At 21.9% G+C, this 19811-nt stretch overlaps 2 protein-coding genes across 5 annotated transcripts in view; one reads left to right on the top strand and one right to left on the bottom strand.

The window, feature by feature from the left end:
• Positions 1-7186, top strand: part of LOC122501919 (sphingomyelin phosphodiesterase) — a 34449-nt gene extending 27263 nt beyond the window's left edge. For 2 of the 4 annotated variants that reach the window (XM_043611705.1, XM_043611707.1), the window contains exons 6-11: positions 3052-3224; positions 3330-3692; positions 3833-4025; positions 4121-4305; positions 4777-4962; positions 6761-7185. In XM_043611705.1, the coding sequence (XP_043467640.1) occupies positions 3052-3224; positions 3330-3692; positions 3833-4025; positions 4121-4305; positions 4777-4962; positions 6761-6830 (1170 nt within the window). In that variant the 3' untranslated portion in view covers positions 6831-7185. Of the gene's footprint in view, positions 1-3051; positions 3225-3329; positions 3693-3832; positions 4026-4120; positions 4306-4776; positions 4963-5504; positions 5606-6760 lie in introns of those variants that run through there. The other 2 variants (XM_043611708.1, XM_043611706.1) reach the window with 2 other exon arrangements.
• Positions 7187-8500: 1314 nt separating this feature from the next.
• LOC122501917 (neprilysin-4-like) lies at positions 8501-19216 on the bottom strand. The gene is made up of 18 exons (XM_043611703.1): positions 19104-19216; positions 17289-17371; positions 17045-17206; positions 16839-16922; positions 16235-16449; positions 15776-16012; positions 15608-15706; positions 12440-12581; positions 12219-12336; positions 11822-11912; positions 11576-11752; positions 10752-10852; positions 10314-10372; positions 10156-10207; positions 9905-9972; positions 9719-9828; positions 9212-9379; positions 8501-8765 (listed from the first exon to the last, which is right to left on the bottom strand). Exons 1-18 carry the CDS (start codon positions 19124-19126, stop codon positions 8586-8588), a joined length of 2169 nt encoding a protein of 722 aa, XP_043467638.1. The 5' UTR covers positions 19127-19216; the 3' UTR covers positions 8501-8585.
• Positions 19217-19811: the final 595 nt, after the last annotated feature.

Consider the following 19811-nt stretch of genomic DNA (forward strand, 5'->3'; position numbering starts at 1 on the left):
CCTCTAGTGTTAATTTAACACACTCCTGTGTTATTTTAACACCAATGAAGTGTTAAAATCACACAGTGTCGGTTAAAAATGTTGCGTGTTGTTTTAACACTATTTTTAGTGTTAAAACAACACTTCTTTTTTTCTGTGTACTGTGATAAAAGCTGTGTTATAAATTAGCTTATACTTTGAATATAAATAATTAATTTCACTTGAAACGAACAATTTTTTAAAAAGTTCCTTGAGAATTCAATTATTTATTAAATAAAAAAAAATCTATCTAAATTAATACTGAAATCCGCAATTATTTAACAATTCAATTTTACACTATAAAAAAAAGGTTCTAAATTAGAGCTGATTTCGGTACTAAAATAGAACCAAATTACGATTTAGTACCAATTTTGGTACTAAATTAGTACCTTTCTTTTTACAGTGTATGAAATTTCAACAACTTTAAAATTTTTCAGTGTAATATGTATTTAAAAATTCAACTTAATTTCAAAAATATGTAAATAAAAGTTCTTCACAAACTATCTTCCTCAAAAATTTTATAAGTATTTTATAATTGAATATGAAAGAATTTAAAATTGCTGCATAGAATTTTATTAAAATTAAAAAAAAAGAATTGTTTTTAATAAATATGTATAAAAATTTTTGAAAATAATGAATACTTTTTTTGAGGAATTCAATTATAATTCTATGCGGACAATAATTGAATTCTTATAAAAAAATTTGTAAGAAATTTTTCAAAATAATTGAAAATTCCTCTAAAGAATTTTATTATTTATAAAAATAATTGAATTTATGCGAAGAATATTGTAATATTTTTGAAAATAATTAAATTCTTGCGAGGAATTTTATTAAAAATTATATTTCAAATAATTGAAATTATCAAAAGAAGTCAATTATTTATGAAAATAAATAAAATTTTGCTAAAAATTTATTAAAATTAAAAAAAATTGAATTTTTTTCGAGAAATTTAACTGGAATTGAATTCCAGTGAAAAATAATTGAATACAGCTAAAGAATTATATTTGTTTATAAAAATAATTGAATTTTTGTAATTCTTTTATAACTTTAAATGTGAAATAATTCAATTGTTGTGTAGAATTACATATATTAATATTTTTGAAAAAAAATTGATTTGTTTTTAACAATTGTTTGGAAATTTTTGAAAATAATGAACTTCTTTCGAGGAATTGAATATTATAATTGCATTAAAAATAACTTGATTCTTATAAAGTATGTTATAAAAAATTTTGAAAGTAATTGAATTCATCTAGAAAATTTTATTATTTATGAAAATAATTGAATTTTATTAAAATTAAATTGAAAATAATTGAATTTTTCTAAAAAAATTTGATATTTATGAAAATAATTGAATTTTTCCGATTTTTCTAAAAAATTTTAATATTTATAAAAATAATGGAATTTTATTAAAATTAAATTGAAAATATTTGAATTTATCTAATAAATTCTAATATTTATAAAAATAATTTAATTCATGTAGAAAATTTTGTTATTCATGAAAATTATTAAATTTTGTTAGAATTCAATATTGAAAATAATTAAATTTATCTAAAAAAATTTATTATTTATAAAAAAATTGAATTTTTCTAAAAAAAATTATTATTTATGAAAATAATTGAATTTTTCCGATTTTTCTAAAAAATTTTAATATTTATAAAAATAATGGAATTTTATTAAAATTAAATTGAAAATATTTGAATTTATCTAATAAATTCTAATATTTATGAAAATAATTTAATTCATGTAGAAAATTGTATTATTCATGAAAATTATTAAATTTTATTAGAAATCAATATTGAAAATAATTGAATTTATCTAAAAAAATTTATTATTTATAAAAAAATTGAATTTTTCTAAAAAAATTTATTACTTATGAAAATAATTCAATTTCATTAGAATTAAATTGAAAATAATTGAATTTATCTAAAAAAATTTATTATTTATAAAAAAAATTGAATTTTTCTAAAAAAAATTTATTATTTATGAAAATAATTGAATTTTTCTAAAAAAATATTTATTAATTTTTGAAAATAATTGAATTTTTATAAAAAAAAAATTATTATTTATGAAAATAATTGAATTTTTTCGAAAAATTTTTTAAAATTTTAAAAAAAATTGAATTCATTTAAGAGATTTTATTATAATCGAATTCTTGCAAAAACGTTAATTATTTATGAAAATAATTGACTTCTTGCACATTTTATCGACGAATTTATTTCAAATTATACTGAAAATAATTCAATTCTCTTTTATTGTAGAATTTTATTAAAATTTATTTTTAATAAAATTGAATTTCCACGAAGAAGTTTACTATTTATGAGAAAAACGAATTCGTACAAAGATTTCTATTATAATTTTTTGAAAATAATTGAATTGCTATGAAGAATTTTATTAAAGTTTTTGAATATAATGTACAATAATAATTATTTAGTAAATAAATGAATATTTAAAATTTTGAATCTGTAATTATTCAAATATTAAAGTTGATGTTTGAAAATAATAAATTATGCGTTTAATTATTAAATTTTTATTACATAGCATAATAACCATGATATAGAAAGAAAATAGAGAAAATTATAAAAAATACAACCGTATCTGAAAAATATTTTTTGCCATAAAAAATTAGAGTAAACTTACAGAGAAATTACTGATTGAATCCGATCTCCATCCTTCAGCTGCACTCGCACGTTGTTGGCATCCATTCTGTGACTGGGTCACGTGATCGTCGCCTAATATTAATTTGCAAATCACTTTTTTTCTCGAAAAATATTAAAATTATTGATCTCGGATTTTGTTAAAATATCCAAAATAATGTAGATTAATAAAAATTAAAATTCGATCGCGATTAAATTCGAACATTCCCGAAATTAACACTCACTTAATTAGAAACTGAAATTCGAAACTGAGGATGATTTTACAAACACGTGGTCTGTCGAGACTCGCGCGTGCGCGGTAAAAATTTCAATTTTTGCTTGAAAAATTATTTCAATATATGTACTCACTATAATAAATTAATTCTTTGCATCAAAACAGGATATAGACTACATTCTATGGACTGGAGACCTGCCACCTCACGACGTTTGGAACCAAACGAGGGAAGAAAACCTAAACATATTAAGGGATACAGTTCAACAAATGATCGAGCACTTCCCCAAAATACCCATTTTTCCCGCTCTTGGGAATCACGAAAGTGCACCAGTAAATAGGTAATATATTATTTTCACATAACTGGAATCACCAACAATTGAAATCATTACAACTATGAATTTTCCACTTTCAAAATGTAACTAAAAAAATTACCAATATTTCAGTTTTCCACCACAATTCATAACCGACAATGACAGTATATCGTGGCTGTACGACGAACTCGATATCCAGTGGAAAAAATGGTTACCTTCAGCAGTCTCTCGAACGGTCAGAATGGGAGCCTACTATTCAGTTCTAGTACGACCGGGTTTTCGAATTCTATCCATAAACACAAATTACTGTAACAATAAAAATTGGTGGCTATTGATAAACAGTACGGATCCAGTTAATGAACTGCAGTGGTTAATCTACGAACTGCAAACGGCAGAAATGAGTGGCGAGAAGGTGCACATTATTGGACATATTCCGCCTGGACACGCCGATTGTTTAAAAATTTGGTCTAGAAATTACTATCACATAATAAATCGGTAAGTTGCGTCAGCAAGTGTCAGTTCTTTGATCCGCGGGTCCTCAATTGTTTTGAATTTGAAACCGGCTCCTAAATTCCAACTTTCTTGAGAACGCAAATGGAATTTAAAACAAGATTTTCTTTTCACCACAAAAACAGGTATGAATCAACAATAACGGCACAATTCTTTGGTCACACGCATTTCGATGAGTTTGAGGTATTTTACGACACCACTGATCTTGGAAGAGCATTGAGCATTGCCTACGTAGGACCCTCTGTTTCGCCTTACTATGATCTTAATCCTGGCTATCGAATATACTATGTCGATGGCGATCATGCAAAAACGACGAGGGTAAGAAAAAGTTCGCTCTTTGCTACTTTATTCTCAGTGAATAGTTTTTTAAAAGGGAAATTTTTTTACTAATTCGGGAAAAAATATTATTAAAGATGGTAGTCGATCATGAGAGTTGGGTAATGAACCTAAAGGAGGCCAATTTGTACGACTATCCATTCTGGTACAAATCGTATAGTGCAAGACAAGCTTATCAGATGTCTTCTCTTCTGCCCAAGGACTGGGATTCTCTGATTGACAAGATGTCCAGTGAACCGATGACTTTCGACCTTTACTACAAGTAATTTTTGTTTTGTTCTACTAATTAAATTAATTTATAACTACATTTTGCGTAAGTGAACGTCGACTTTACGGAAGATGTGGTTACTAGCTTTTCACTTTGGATAGCAGATGCTATAGCATCTGCTATCCAAAGTGAAATGCTAGTAACCACATCTTCCGTAATGTTGACGTTCAGTTTGGATAGTAGATGTGCTATCCAAAGTGAAAAGCTAGTAACCACATCTTCCGTAAAGTCGACGTTCACTTTGGATAGTAGATGTGCTATCCAAAGTGAAAAGCTAGTAACCACATCTTCCGTAAAATCGACGTCCACTTACGGAAAAGGTACTTACTAGGTTTTTACTTTGACATGATGTGTATGACCCCTACAGGGAAAGCCAAATAAATTAACTACTGTCAATAGGCAATAATTTTTTAATGAAAAATGAAAAAAAAATTAAAAGTTAAAAATGAAAAATATTTTTAACAGGCATTACTACAAAGATTCGCCAGTGAGACCGGCATGCAATGACGAGTGCCGCAAAAGGCTGCTCTGCGATCTGAGGAGTGGAAGAAGCCACGACAGAAAGGCTCTTTGTCAGAGTCTCGAGTCAAGAATTGATGGCGAAACAAAAATTGGCTGGCGTGCCTGGATATACAATGGCCTTGCTCTCTCGTATGTACAAGATTGGTGGCATGAAACCTACACACCAAAACCATAATAGAAAATTAAAAACAAGTTTGACATGAAATCATTAATACATAAAATCATTTCTCATCTACTTTAGTTAACATATAATCAAAACACTTCTCTTGGTGATGGTATAAAATTATTCTGTACTAACAAATGTAAAAAATCTATACTACATTTTTTTATTAACAAACAACGAACTTCAGAAAGAAATTAAATTATTACCTCTGCTGTCAAATTCAGTAGAAATTAAAAGTACTTTGAAAAATTGGGTCTGTATTTATTTGACTCAATCAAAATAAAATCGAATCAACTTTGGTTATTAGCTTTTTCTAGATGTAAAAATCTATAAAAAAAAAAAATTGAAAATGCAATACTGATCTCAATAAGTGTTAAGACTCTGTAAATATAAAATTTCATGTTGTAGAAAATGTAAATTTTCATAGCAATAGAAAATTAAGAAATCTATAACTTCAATTTTTAAACACTGGTGAATCCGTAATCGTTTGGCATATTGTATGTTTCAGGGGTTTCGTAGCGAAAAATGTTGCAACTCAGTAGTATAATATACTCTAAAGTATTAAATAATAATCTATTATAAGTGTTAATAAATTCGTTTCTATTATTACCTGTGCTCTGCTATTATTTTAGAACACACAACTTTCTCAATTTTTCTCAATTTTTTGCGAATTTTTCCTATCATTTTTATTTAGTTCTTTTTATTCAGTCTTCCAATAAAGTATTTTAAAGCTACGTTCCTAATTTTTTAAAAGAGCATAAAGCACAAAAATTCATTTCGAAATGAAGAATTTCCTTCACTGAAATGTTTAGAAAAGCTTTCTTCTATATTCCAGTGGAAGCTTTTCCCAAGACGGAGATTTTAATCTCAAAGGAAGCTTTTCAAAAAAATGTTTAGAAATATTTTATTAGAAGTTTGAAATACTTTTACTTGACTCAAATAAATTATATTTAGACCAAATAAATTATATTTGGTTCAAATTGAACATTTCTCTGACTATAGAGACAAAATATCTTCTCTTCAAAAATATTTGAAGATTTGTTCCTGTTTGAATAAAATTTATCGAACAGCATTTTCTTAATCATGAAGCTTTTTCAGAATATGTTAATTCTTTTGTGCCTCATATAAAAACTGTAAATGCTTAAGTAAATAGATAAATTTTTCTATGGTGGTGGAATATGGTGATTGGACTATCATTAAAACACGACAGTGAGTAAAAAAGAATTTCGATTCATCTTTTGCATGACAAAGTAAATTTACTATTATAATTATTATATAATAAAACAAAAGTGTAAAAATTCAAAAATTAACCTCTCAAGTGTCAATAGCAAAAAATTTTAACGTTGGTAAAGTTCACAACGTTTATAAAATAAACGATTTAATGAAAACAATTTTTTTTTTCTATCCAAATTTTTGGCAAACAATTTTTTTTAACAACAGTTACATCAACATTAAAACAGTTCATCAACAGTTTAAAAAATAAAAATTTGTCGACAAAAAAAATATTGTTTTCTGGGTAAAAAATTTGTTTTTCTTACAATTACTCTTTAAATCATTGCCAGAGCACTTAAGCGGTTAATAATCAATTATCAATTTTTACAGATTACAGATTGATAATTGTAGTAAAATATTTTGATAATTTCACATTCTTTTGCATGACATAAAGTAAATATGACTAAATTTGAATAAAACGTTAAATTACGTTAAATTTTAAATTATTTTAATTCAAAAATTCAAAAATTAATAAATAATTATCATTTACAGAATGTCTGTTGTGATGGCGATTCCAAAATTTGCCCTCAGTATACCACAGTACGTCTACAGATTGGGTTGATATACTTCGAAAAAAAAAATCTTTCTTCTACATGAGAGAGAAAAAAAATAACTGAAATTGTGATCCTCATAAGTGTAAATATTAATTTAAAACAGAATTTGTTGAGAGAATGTAAAGTGATTGTTTTTGTAACTGTAAAATTGTTAAATGTTTTTAAACAAGAAAAGAGAGCAACGAATCTGTGAAACTGACTGTTCTCATTATGATTTTTAAAGAGAAAATTTTCAAATGAATTTTATATTTTTAAACACGCATTTATGCGTCTGATTATAATGTTCATACTGCGATGTGTTTATATTATTAAATAATATCTACATATTCACAAAAAAAAATTCTCTAAATTTGAATTAGTTAAAATGTTCACTTAATTTGAATTTTTGCTTTTGAATTAGTAAATTTTACTAATAAATTGTAATTTCTACTAATTTATTAGTCAAATTTAGTAAATTAAATTAGTAGAAAAAACTATTTATTACAGAAAATTTTACTATTAAATAGTAATTTCTACTAATTTATTAGTCAAATTCAGTAAATTAAATTAGTAAATTTTACTAATAAATAGTAATTTCTACTAATTTATTAATAAAAGACTAAAAGTTACAAATTCAAAAGGAAAATGTCTGTCACTAATTCAAATTAGTATTAAATATTTAAAAAAAAAATTAAATTAAATTAAATATTTAATTTATGTTTAAATCTGAATATTTAAATATTTAAATTTGAATTTACTAATTCAAATTTAGGGAGAAATAGATGATTTTTCAAAAATTAATACTGCATTTCGACGTTTTCGCAAAAAAATAGAAAGTACATGTGATTATAAATTCCTAACTATTTATTTTAAACTAAATTTTTAATTTAGAAATAATGTAACTAAATTATTGCAATTGAAAAATTTTTAATTTTGTAAAAAATAATGATAAAATGTAATAATTTACAAAAAAAACACTCTAAAATTGATAACGCAACTAAATTCTATAAATTTAAAAAATTGTTGCGATTTTATTTCGGTAATTTGTGAATTTATTTGAATTTGTGACTTTTGAAGAGATTCTTTATGGAGAAGGCAATGAAAAACAGCCATAGAATGTACATATTTAGAAGTAGACGATTATTTATGCGCATAACTCATTGTGTTATAGATAATATTGTTATTAAGTATTAAAGAGTTTTGTATTTAATAATAATTGTCGATTTATTGTATCCTAACAAAATAATTTCTTGGAAAACAATTTTTGAAAATAATTTTTGTCAAGAAAATAATTTAAATATTCCATAAAATTGTTTTTATGCAGTAAATTTTTAGAGACGAATTCAATGCTCAGAAAATAACGTTCAGAAAATATTCTGATGACTATTTTTCAACTCCAAAAAAACTGCTCCAAAAAAATAGTAAAAAATCAATTTTTTCATTCAACGATTTTTTTGTTGATACAAAAACATATTTTCTACAAATTACCCTAAAAAAAAATTTTCTATAAAAACAATTTTATGGAATATATAAATTATTTTCTAGATATAGTTAAAAGTATCGGTAAAAGCTTCAAAAAAGCTTAAAAAACCAATTAAAAAATCAACTAAATTTTAATGATGCTTCTTCGAATTTTTTAATTTAAAAATAACCTTATTAAATTATTACAATTGAAATTTTCATAAAATAACATTAAATATATTATTTGTAATCAATAATTTCTTTTATTTATTTATTCATTCAATTAACTGTGGTGTTAATTTATTAATACTTTTCGACAAAAATTATTTAAAAATATGACACTTTCGATCAGGATTCATTGGAGAGCTTTTCGAGCATCTAAAAGCTCGCGAAAATTCCTCACTATTTGAAACTGCTCCATTAATTCGATAATATGTTGTTGAATGTTCATCTTTTTTCCTCATTTGTTCTCTATATTCGGGCGTTAAACTACTACAAAATGTCTAAAAAGAAAAAAAATAGTATTAAACAAATGTTTTTCTTAAACTTAACAAAAATTAATAATTCCTAAATTTTGCCACTGGGAAAAAATTTATTTGACCTAAATAATAACCGATTTTTTGCCTATTACCAAATAAATATTTACTTGAATCAAATAATTTTTATTTAAATAACAAAAATTATATACTTGACCCAATAATTTTAGTACTTGAAGCAAATATGAATTGAACCATTTAATTGATTTAAATAAAAATTATTTGAATCAATTTAATTTATTTAATTATTTAATTTATTAAATTTAATAAATATTTATTTAATAATAGACAAGTAATCGTTTATTTGAATTAAATAAATTTTTTTCAGTGGATTTTTATATTGAAAAATAAATACAAAAACAAATTTTATTCAAAATATAAACAAAATTTTATATATTAATCTAAAAACTTACAGCAGCAAATGAAATAAAATAAAGTTGTTTTCTACTTATATTTTGAAGTCCCGGAAGTCTCATATCATTACTATTGTGTTTTCTTATTTTATTCTTGTAAACTTCAAAAGCTGTAATTAATCCAGCAGTGTCTGCAATATTTTCCCCTTCAGTAAGTTCGCCATTTATCTTTTGAGAGAAATTTTTCGAATTTTACTAAAATTCTAATTTTTTGTCTAATTATCCTAATTACCTAATCACTTAGTTTTTTTTTTAAAATGTATGAACTAATAATAATGAATATTTTAGAAAAAATAATAAATAAATAAAATAATTAAAGAATATTTTAGATAAAATAATAAATAAATAAAATAATTAAAAAATATTTTAGATAAAATAATAAATAAATAAAATAATTAAAAAATATTTTAGATAAAATAATAAATAAATAAAATAATTTAAGAATATTTTAGGTAAAATAATAAATAAATAAAATAATTAAAGAATATTTTAATAATATCGAGTTACCTTGTAGTCATTGAATTGTTCAACGAAACATTGCGATTTTTCTTCGTATAACTCAACCATTCGGTCTGACCACCAATTCACTTTATTTCCATTTTTGTCATACATTCGACCTTCAAAAGAAAAGTTTAAATGCTGTAAATTTTATAACAATTACAAAATTAATATCGTTAATTAAACAAAACTTACCTTCATTATCAAATCCATGAAAAATTTCATGAGCCATAATAAAACCAGTGGATCCGTAATTAACAGCTCTGGAAAATATTTATTTTATAAAAACTGAATTTTATTTTTGAATATTTTTAAATAAACTCAATTTTTTATGACTAAATTATGATTTATAATTATAATTATGATCAAATTTAATTTTTTAAAGATTTTGAATTAAATTTTATTATCGACTAATAATTTTGTATAAGTTTTCTTTAATAACATACGTTGGTAATGCATCGCTGAATAAAGGTGATTTAAGCTGAGCAGCTGGTAAAGCTATATTATAATAAAATACACAAATTTTAATTTTTTTAATTCATAATTATTTTTTTCCAAAAAAATCTTTATATTTTTTAAATATTTATAGAAAGAAAAATTATACTTAGCGCATTGTCGGGCATATAGTAAACGGCGTTGGCAGTTGTTGGTAACATTGCGAAACTAAAATTTGAATTTTTAAATTTATTTAATTTTTCATCTTCTTAAATAATTTCTTTTACAATTTTTGTAACATTTATAGTTATACAATAATTACTAAATTAAAGCTAATTTCATTTTTTAAATTTTATTTAAAAAAAATTTTTTTTTATCTTTCATTATTTAATATAAATAAAAAAATAAAGAATACTATAAATTAATTATTATCATTTTTCTTAATACGAATTAAAATTAAAATGACACCTACAGTAAATGTAATTTATAAACATTTTTTAAAAAATTTTCTAATTTAATTTATGAAATCTTTTTAAAGTTAAAAAGTAATATTAAAAAAAAGTTAAAAAAACTTTAAAAAGTTTTCATAAATTAAATAAAAACTTACTCATTTTTATCAGCTGAATTTCTAAATTTCTCCCATGATTGTTTTGTTCCATGTATAAAGTAACTCAAAACATTTTTAAAATAATCTGGTCCCAATTTGAGCTGTAATTTAAAAAAAATTATTTATTTACTCAAAAATGATTACAAAAAAAATTTTTGTTTAAAATAAACGATTATACTTGTGTATTATCAATTAAATATTTATTTTTGTTAAATAATTTTCATTTGACTCAATTAAATGGTTCAATTCATATATATTTGCTTCAAATACTAAAATTATTGGTTCAAATATAATTTAATGGCTTAAGTAAAATTTATTTGACTCAAGTAAATTTTTATTTGAATTAATCGGTATTATTTGAATCAAATGCAATTAGTGTTTTTTATAATAATTATTATATTACTTTAGATTTCACCCAGAGATAAATTTTATTTCTACCAAATATAATTTTAGTCAAATAAAAGTATATTTTTTCAGAGCCTAAAAAATTGTTCATTTCTTTTAAATAAAAATTTTCTTTGACACAAGTAAAAATTTTATTTGAACCAAATGAAATTTAATTTTAATCAAATAAAATTTAATTTTAATCAAATGAAATTTAGTTTTAATCAAATGAAATTTAATTTTAATCAAATGAAATTTAATTTTAATCAAATAAAATTTTATTTAATTCAAATACAATTAATTTGAAAAAAATAAAAATTGATTTGAAATAAATGAGGTTGAATTCAAAATACTTTTCTCTGTGTGTGAAATAAAAAAATTTTGAAATTATAAATTAGCAACTAATAGAAAATTTGTTATCAAACTTTTGTTTTTCTTACGCCATTATAGAGGTAGTCAAAAAACGTCTCATTCTTGAATGTCTCCGGAAAACCAATATGAAATTTCATTGCCTCAAGTTTTTCGCGAGCCAAGTTTTTCGTTTTTTCATCCATCCAATTGGAGCGTAAAATTTGTTTTTCAACTCCATCGCGTAATTCATCTCCCATTTTGCTAGCCTTTAAAATAATTAATTCTCCATTCATGCACTATATTCAATATTATGTAAACTGGTATTATTCACTTACAATGATTTTCAAATTTTCTGAAAAGTATTTTTTCACATACGCTTGATTATAGCCATAAACCAGAGGCAAGTGTTCGATACATGATTCCCATCTGAAAATAATTATTTTCAGTTAAAAATAAACACAGCAGTGAATAAATTTAATTTTTCAAATTATTTCGAAAAATAAATTTTTATTTGGTCCAAATAAAATTAATTTGAAACAAAGTTTATTATTTATTCTTGAAGTTAGTGACCGATTATTATAGATATAATTAAATATTTTTAAATAAAAGGCTTATCTGTTTAAAAAAACGATATTGGCCTTTTATTCAAAAATATTTAAAGTTTATTATTATTTATTATTTAAAAAGTTTAGTAGGCTTTGTTCATAATTTAAAAAAAAATATTTGACGAACCGCTTTTTGTCTTCTTTAATTCCATAAATCGAGTTCATCGCATTCGAATACCATTGCCTCTTCTCTTTATCCAAATACTTCAAAGAATCCTTGACAAAAGTCCAATGAATGTAATTTACTGAAAAATAATTTCGAAAATCAAAAACAATTATAATTTTACGTTGAAATTAGAATTTTAGTTATTTTATCTGTAATTGGAGAAATTTATAAAAGAAATTAACCAATAGTTTTGTGAGATGTTTGACTCAAGAGTTTGGCTAACTTTATAATATACACTTTATCCAGAAGTAGTAATTTTTCATCCTCATTAATTTTTACACCAGAATTCACTGATAGAGCACGAAACATTTCCAGCCAATCGATCTGAAATTTTATAAATAATATTTAAATAATTAAATGTAAAATAATAATATTAAATAACACGTACAGTAAAACGTGAAGTGCTAAAATAATACCAGAATGGATTAAAATAATCTGCAACAGTTTAATCCCTCTAAGATTAAATTAACACCAAAAAGGATTAAAATAATCTATTTTGGTGTTATTTTTAACAGTGAATGAAATTTTACTTTAAATAAAAAACCAAAGTCAACGATTTGTAAAAAATCAACGAATTTAGCTTCTCCAGGGAAAATAGTAAATTAGTAAGTTAGTTACTAACTTAGTAACATAGTTACTAAATTCAATTGTGTTCAAAATTTTTTAAAAATTCTCGTCAAAATTTCAATTCTCTTTATAAATAATAAAATTCTTCTCTGATATTCAATTATTTTACAAAATTTCAATTATTTTCAAAACTTTTCTAAAATTCAATGATTTTCAATATCTACTATTTCAATAAAATTTTCCAAAAGAATTCCATTATTAAAAAAAATTTGAATAAAATTCTACTCAAACATTCAATTATTTTCATAAATAAATAATAAATAAATAATATAATAAATAATAAAAATTTTACAGGGATTCAATTATTTTTATAAATAATAAAATTCTTTTAGGAATTCAATTCTTTTCATAAATAATAACATTTTTACAGGGATTCAATTATTTTTATAAATAATAAAATTCTTTTAGGAATTGAATTATTTTCATAAAAAATAAAATTCTTCTCTAGAATTCAATTATTTTCAAAAATTTAATAAAATTCTTCCCAGAATTCAATTATTTTATTAAAAAATTTTTAAAAATTCTTCCCTAGAATTCAATTATTTCAAAAATTCAAAAAAATTCTTCCCAAGAATTCAATTATTTTTCTAAATATTAAATTTCTTTTTAGGACTTCAATTATTTCCATAAAAAATAAAATTCTTCTCTAGAATTCAATTACTTTTGAAAATTTAATAAAATTCTTCAGCAGAATTCAATTATTTCAAAAATTTAATAAAATTCTTCCCAAGAATTCAATAATTATTTACCTAAATATTAAATTTCTTCCTAAGAATTTAACTATTTTCAAAAATTTAATAAAATTCTCGTCAAAATTTCAATTTTCTTTATAAATAATAAAATTCTTCTCTGATATTCAATTATTTTACAAAATTTCTATAAAATCTTTGTCAAAATATCAATTGTTTTCAAAAGTTTTCTAGAATTCAATGATTTTCAATATCTACTATTTCAATAAAATTTTTAAAAGGAATTCCATTAATAAAAAAAAAATTGAATAAAATTTTACGCAAACATTCAATTATTTTCATAAATAATAAAAATTTTTACAGGAATTTAATTATTTACAAATTTTATAATTTTAAATTTAAAAAAAAAAAAAAAAAATTTTTAATTTTTTTTATTTGTTATAAATTTTTTCTCAATAATTAAATTATTTTCATAAATAATAAAATTTTTACAGGGATTCAATTATTTTCATAAATAATAAAATTTTTACAGGGATTCAATTATTTTCATAAATAATAAAATTCTTTTAGGAATTCAATTATTTTTATAAATAATAAAACTCATTGCATAATTTCAATTATTTTTTAATGGAATTTTAATCGAATTCCTCGAAAAATGTAATTATTTTTAAAAATTTTATTAAAATTGGTCCAAAGAATTTAATGATTTAAAAAATTTGTTGATAACATTTTTTATGATAATTTAATTTCAAGAAACATGAAATTAATAAATTATTTATTTTTGTATTTAAATAATGAAATTTTCGTAGAATTTACTAATAAAAATGGTTTTAAAAATGAATTTCAGTTAAAATTTTAAATTATAATTAAATATTAAAAGCATTGTAACGTGGTTTTTTAGAAATAATTAAATTTTGAAAAAGTTTCAAACTAAAATCATTAAAATTCTTAATTTTTCATATTTTTGACAAACAATTCTGTAGAATTAATTCTTTTTAAAAGTTTAATAGGATTTTTATTGAAATTATTTCAAGTTTTTATTTTTCAATATATATTTAATTGCAGAATTTCCGTATAATTAAAATTTTGTAAAATTAAAATGTAAACGAATGAATTTGAAAATTCTTATAAAACTCATCGCAGCGTTTCAATTATTTTTCATACAATTATAATTGAATTCCTTGAAAAAAGTAATTATATTCATGCAAGTTTTAATAAAATTCGACAAAAGAATTTAACTATTTAAAAATTTGTTAATAAAATTCTTTATGAGAATTGAATTTTGAGAAATATTCAATTATTCAATAAATTATTTACTTTTGCATTTAAATAATTAAATTCTTGTAGAATTTTCTAATAAAAATTGATTTTCACTTTATAAAAAGGAATTTTAGTTAAAATTTTAGATTATAATTGAATATTAAAAGCAATATAACGTGAATTTTTAGAAATAATTGAATTTTGAAATTAATTTTTTTGAAAAAGTTAATTGAATTTTCTTTTATATTATTTGAAGGTTTTATTTTCTAATATGCATTTAATTAAAGAATTTAGGAATAATTGAAATTTCGTGAAATTGAATGTTGTAAACAAATGGATTTGAAAATTGCCAAAGAACTTTTTGGAAAATTATTAAAAATAATAGATATAAAGTAAAATTGTAGTTTTCAATTTTTGAAAATAATAATTGAATTGAAATAATGAAAATAATTTTGAAGAAGTATAATATTGTTATAATATAAAATAATGATTTTATTACTTGGTTATCTTTAATTATTATAAAATATGAAGAAATCGATGACTCCGAGTCGAAGACTCGGAGTTGTCGATATCTTCATGTTTTATAGTTATAAAAAAATTTAATGAACTAAAATTTCATTCATTGTAAAAAATAACACCAAAATTGATTATTTTAATCTTTTTTGGTGCAACACTTTTTAATACCTCACGATTTACTGTGAATATAAATAATATTAAATAATATTTATAATAATATTTTTCTTTGGGTGTAAATCTATGGGAATATTTTAATACCTCAGCTGTTGATGATTCAGTTTTATGCTGATCGTAGAATTGTTGTAATTCAAGAATAGTTATTAATGAAGAATTATTCGTAGATTGAACTTTTTTAATCTGAAAAAATCCTCAAATAAGCATTCCTTTAATTTATACTCATATTTTATAAAAATATTTTTTTTTTACCTTCTTCAACATTATTTTAAAATTGATCACTTTCTGAATGTCCTTATTATTTAAATCTGTTGTCATCCCTATTGATTTGTCATAAGCCCTCACGACTGTTATCAAAAGTTTTTTTTCTTCTTCCATAAAAGTAGAATCATCATTTTCTTTGTAATTATTATCATTATCATCATCATCATCATCAGCGATACTGATTGGCAGTAAAGTTCGAAATAAAGAGTAACTTGTACGATCCAACTGAAATCAAGTCTTTCAATTTTATTTTTTGTCGAGAAATATAAAAATTTTTTTAAAATTATAAATAAAAATTATTAATAAAAATTAAAAAAAAATTTTTAAATTATAACTATATTAATTAAAATTTATTTATGAATTATTTATGAATATAAAAATAGAAAATAAATATAAAAAAAATTAATGCAATGTATAAAATAATTAACATATAAAATTTATACTTGCCGATAAAACCTTAATGCTCGAATTATTCGGAAGAGAATCGATGCTAATGGAAAATAAACTATATTCTCCAAAGAAACCTGCATAATATTTTGCAACATTTTGCCACGAGAATTCGCATTCATTCCATTTACAATTATTATCGCAAGCCAATGGCCATCCACCGACATTTTCTATTAATTTCCTAACTGGTTCGAATCCCTTCTTTCGAAGTCTTTCTAAAAAACAAATTAAAAGAGAAAAAAATTTCAATCAGAAAAATTCTATTCTTATACCCATAAGAAAAATTATATTTGACTCAGATCCAACTAGACATTTTATTTGTTCGAAATAAAATTTATTTCAATTAAATAAATTAAATAGAATAAAATTTTATTTGGTTCAAATACTTCAAATAAAAGTTTTCCTCATTTATGCCGAATAACATTTTTATTTAAAACAAATAATGAACCTAGTTGGCTCTAAGAGAAATAATATACTTTTATTTAAGTTAAATAAATTATTTTTGGTTTAAATAAAATTTTTCTCTCTGGGTGTTAATAAATAAAGAAATAAAAATTAAAAAAAAAAGAAAAAAAGAAAAAAAAATTTCTTTTAAATTTGTTACCTTCATCCATACATGCTGAATACCATTGTTTTTCTACTTTTAACGCCAGTGTGTCATTATCTGTTATATTTCCTTCTAAAATATCTGAAATAAAAATTTCATTGTTTTATTGCTATTTTTATATTTTTTTATTTCTAAGCTTAGAAATTATATTTATTTATTTATTTATTTATTTTATTATTTATTTATTATTATTTATTTATTACTCTTCAAATCAAGTTGAATTTTTTCATCAAGCATTGTATTGAGACTCCACTTTTCTTTTGTTTTCGGAACCGGATGATTAGTGGACCACGAACCACAAACAAAACTATAAAAATCTTCACAGGGATTTACAGTTTGATTCATGCCACTCAAAATTATATTAGCTGGAAATATTTAAAAGAAAAATTAATAAAATTTCATTAAAAATTAAAAAAATAATACAAATTATATTTAATTAGTACTTGCCAACATTTTGACATTCCTCATTATCACAAGTTGTGTATTCTCTTTTCCGCAAAAAAACTGGACTTAAGTTTACTAAAAAAAATCTGTCAGAAAATAATTAAAAATTATTTCATTAATCTTATTTAATATTGTTAATATTGTTAATATTTAATATTATTATATTAAATTTAATAATATGAGAATTAAAATTTAAAATATTGATATTTTTAAATTTTTATTCTCCTCTTTTTATTTTTGAAATAGAAAACAATTTATCAGAAGGAATTATCAGAATATTTTCCAAAAAACTCATTCTTTCTGTTCTGATTTGAATAAATAAAAAAATAATCAAAACAAAATTATAATTATTAATGTTTGGGAATGAAAAATATTTAATTTAAAAATTTGCAATTTACAATTCGTTTATTTATCAACGATTGAAAGAAAAAAGCATTTTTTTTACTCAGAAGAGAATCTTTTACGTTTTTATATTTTTTTAAGTTGTTGATCAAGAATATAAAATTTTTTTCAGATAAAACTTTTGAATAAAAAATTATTTTTCTTTCGAACTGTTGCTTTGAAACGATGCAATTTTCACCAACGTGTTAAATAAATAAATTAAAATTAAAAAATAAAATTATTACATAGCAGTGATAGAAATTAAAATTAAAATAAAAAATTATAAAAGAATGTATTAAAAAATAATAAAAATTTCAACAAATTATTATTATCAAATAAAAAAACATTTTATTAATGGTCAAATCTTGCAATTTCAAACTGCATCCGGCATATAAGATAAATCAATTGATAAAAACTGCTTAATGAATGACTATTAAAAAAAACCTGTACTCTTCGTAAGAGACACAAATCTCTTTAAAGCAAGAAACGTTTAAATCAAATAGGTTTTGGAGTGGGATTCCCGAATTGTAATTGCACTCGTCACAAAACTGAGTCAGTTAAGATTTCACTGATCTATGACTCATTATGTTTCATTATTTTAGAAAATTGAAATTCCATTAAAAATCGTCAAAAGTTAAAACTTTTGACGATTTTTAATGGAATTTCAATTTTTTCTCTCTACTATTTTCTAACTAAAACGAAAAAATAATTTAATGCTAATTTATTAATGCATTCATTTTTTATTTTTATTCCTTTTACTTTTGATCGTTCGATTCATTCAAAAATTTTTTTATTTAAAAATTATTTTTTTAATTATAAACAGTTATAATAAAATAAATTTTTAAAAATATTAGAAGTAAAATAGTTTTGAAAAAATTGTCATTCCACCTGAACGAGAAACTCCAGAGAGAAAATATTTTTATCTCACAGCCAAATAGAAATTTATTTGTTAAATAAAATAACATTTATTTGTTATATAAATTTTATACAAATCAAATGAAAACTTTACTTCCTTCAAATGAAAATTTATAATCCAAATAAAATTTTTGTTTTAAAGAAATGAAAAGTCGAGAAAATTTGTTTAATACAAATATTTGGTTCATAAAATATTTTACTGAGTGAAAATAATAATTTATTGACTAAACTTTTCATTTAAAAATACATTCAATTTGATTCAAATAAAAATGTTATTGTTGCCGAATAAATTTTTTATTTCAAACAAAAAAAAGTTTATACAAATAAAACAAAAATAATTAAATAATTTCGTAGGTTTTGATTTCTGGGTGTAAATTTTTACACCCAGAGAAAAAGTTTATTAATAAAAAATTAGATAAAATTGATATTTTAGGAATTTTTTCAAATGAAATAAAAAAAAATTTACCGTTTATTTTTAAAGCACATTTTTAGGGGATTAAAAAAAAGTGTAAAATTACTTACATTAAAAAGATAGAGAACGTCATTTCTGTGAATGGTGTATTTGAAAGAACTGTAAAACACTACAACTTCCGTATATAATTTCCTGAGATAAAATGGATTGTTGAACCGCCTCCTGATATATTTTTTTCTCGCTTCTATTCCTCTTGAACTTGCGCGTGGAGCTGCAAATTTTAACTTGTTTTCACGCAATTACGCAAATCCTTTAAAGATTTTTATTTTTATTGACGTCAAATTAAATATTATTTATTCGTTACATACGCATGGAAAAATATAAATAATTTCTCATATCTCAAATTTAAACTATACTTCCTAGTAAAACATTCTCATTTAAAAAGAAAATAATATTTGACAACCAACTTTTTTGGAAGTAGAATAGAGGAAGGATCACTGACTTGACTTCTTCTTGATATTTTGCAAAATTTTTATAAGCTATTATTTAAAAATAATTGTACACCGGAGGAATTAAATTTTATTCGTCTCAGAGCCTATTAAATTATTTGATTTAAAATTTTAAATAAAAATTTTATGAGGTATTAGGTATTATTATTAGGTATTAAATAAATAAGTATACAATACTTATATTAACCCTTTAACGTCCAAATTTTTTTTTCCATTCAAAATTCATGACACGTGGTACCTAGGGGTTTTCGGGGTCCCTGATTACGAATCTGATGTCAGATTTCAAAAATTCAAAATGGCGGATCCAAT

Source organism: Leptopilina heterotoma, unplaced genomic scaffold (assembly GCF_015476425.1).
Source record: "Leptopilina heterotoma isolate Lh14 unplaced genomic scaffold, ASM1547642v1 Lhet_218, whole genome shotgun sequence".
NCBI classification, from domain to species: Eukaryota; Metazoa; Arthropoda; class Insecta; order Hymenoptera; family Figitidae; genus Leptopilina; species Leptopilina heterotoma.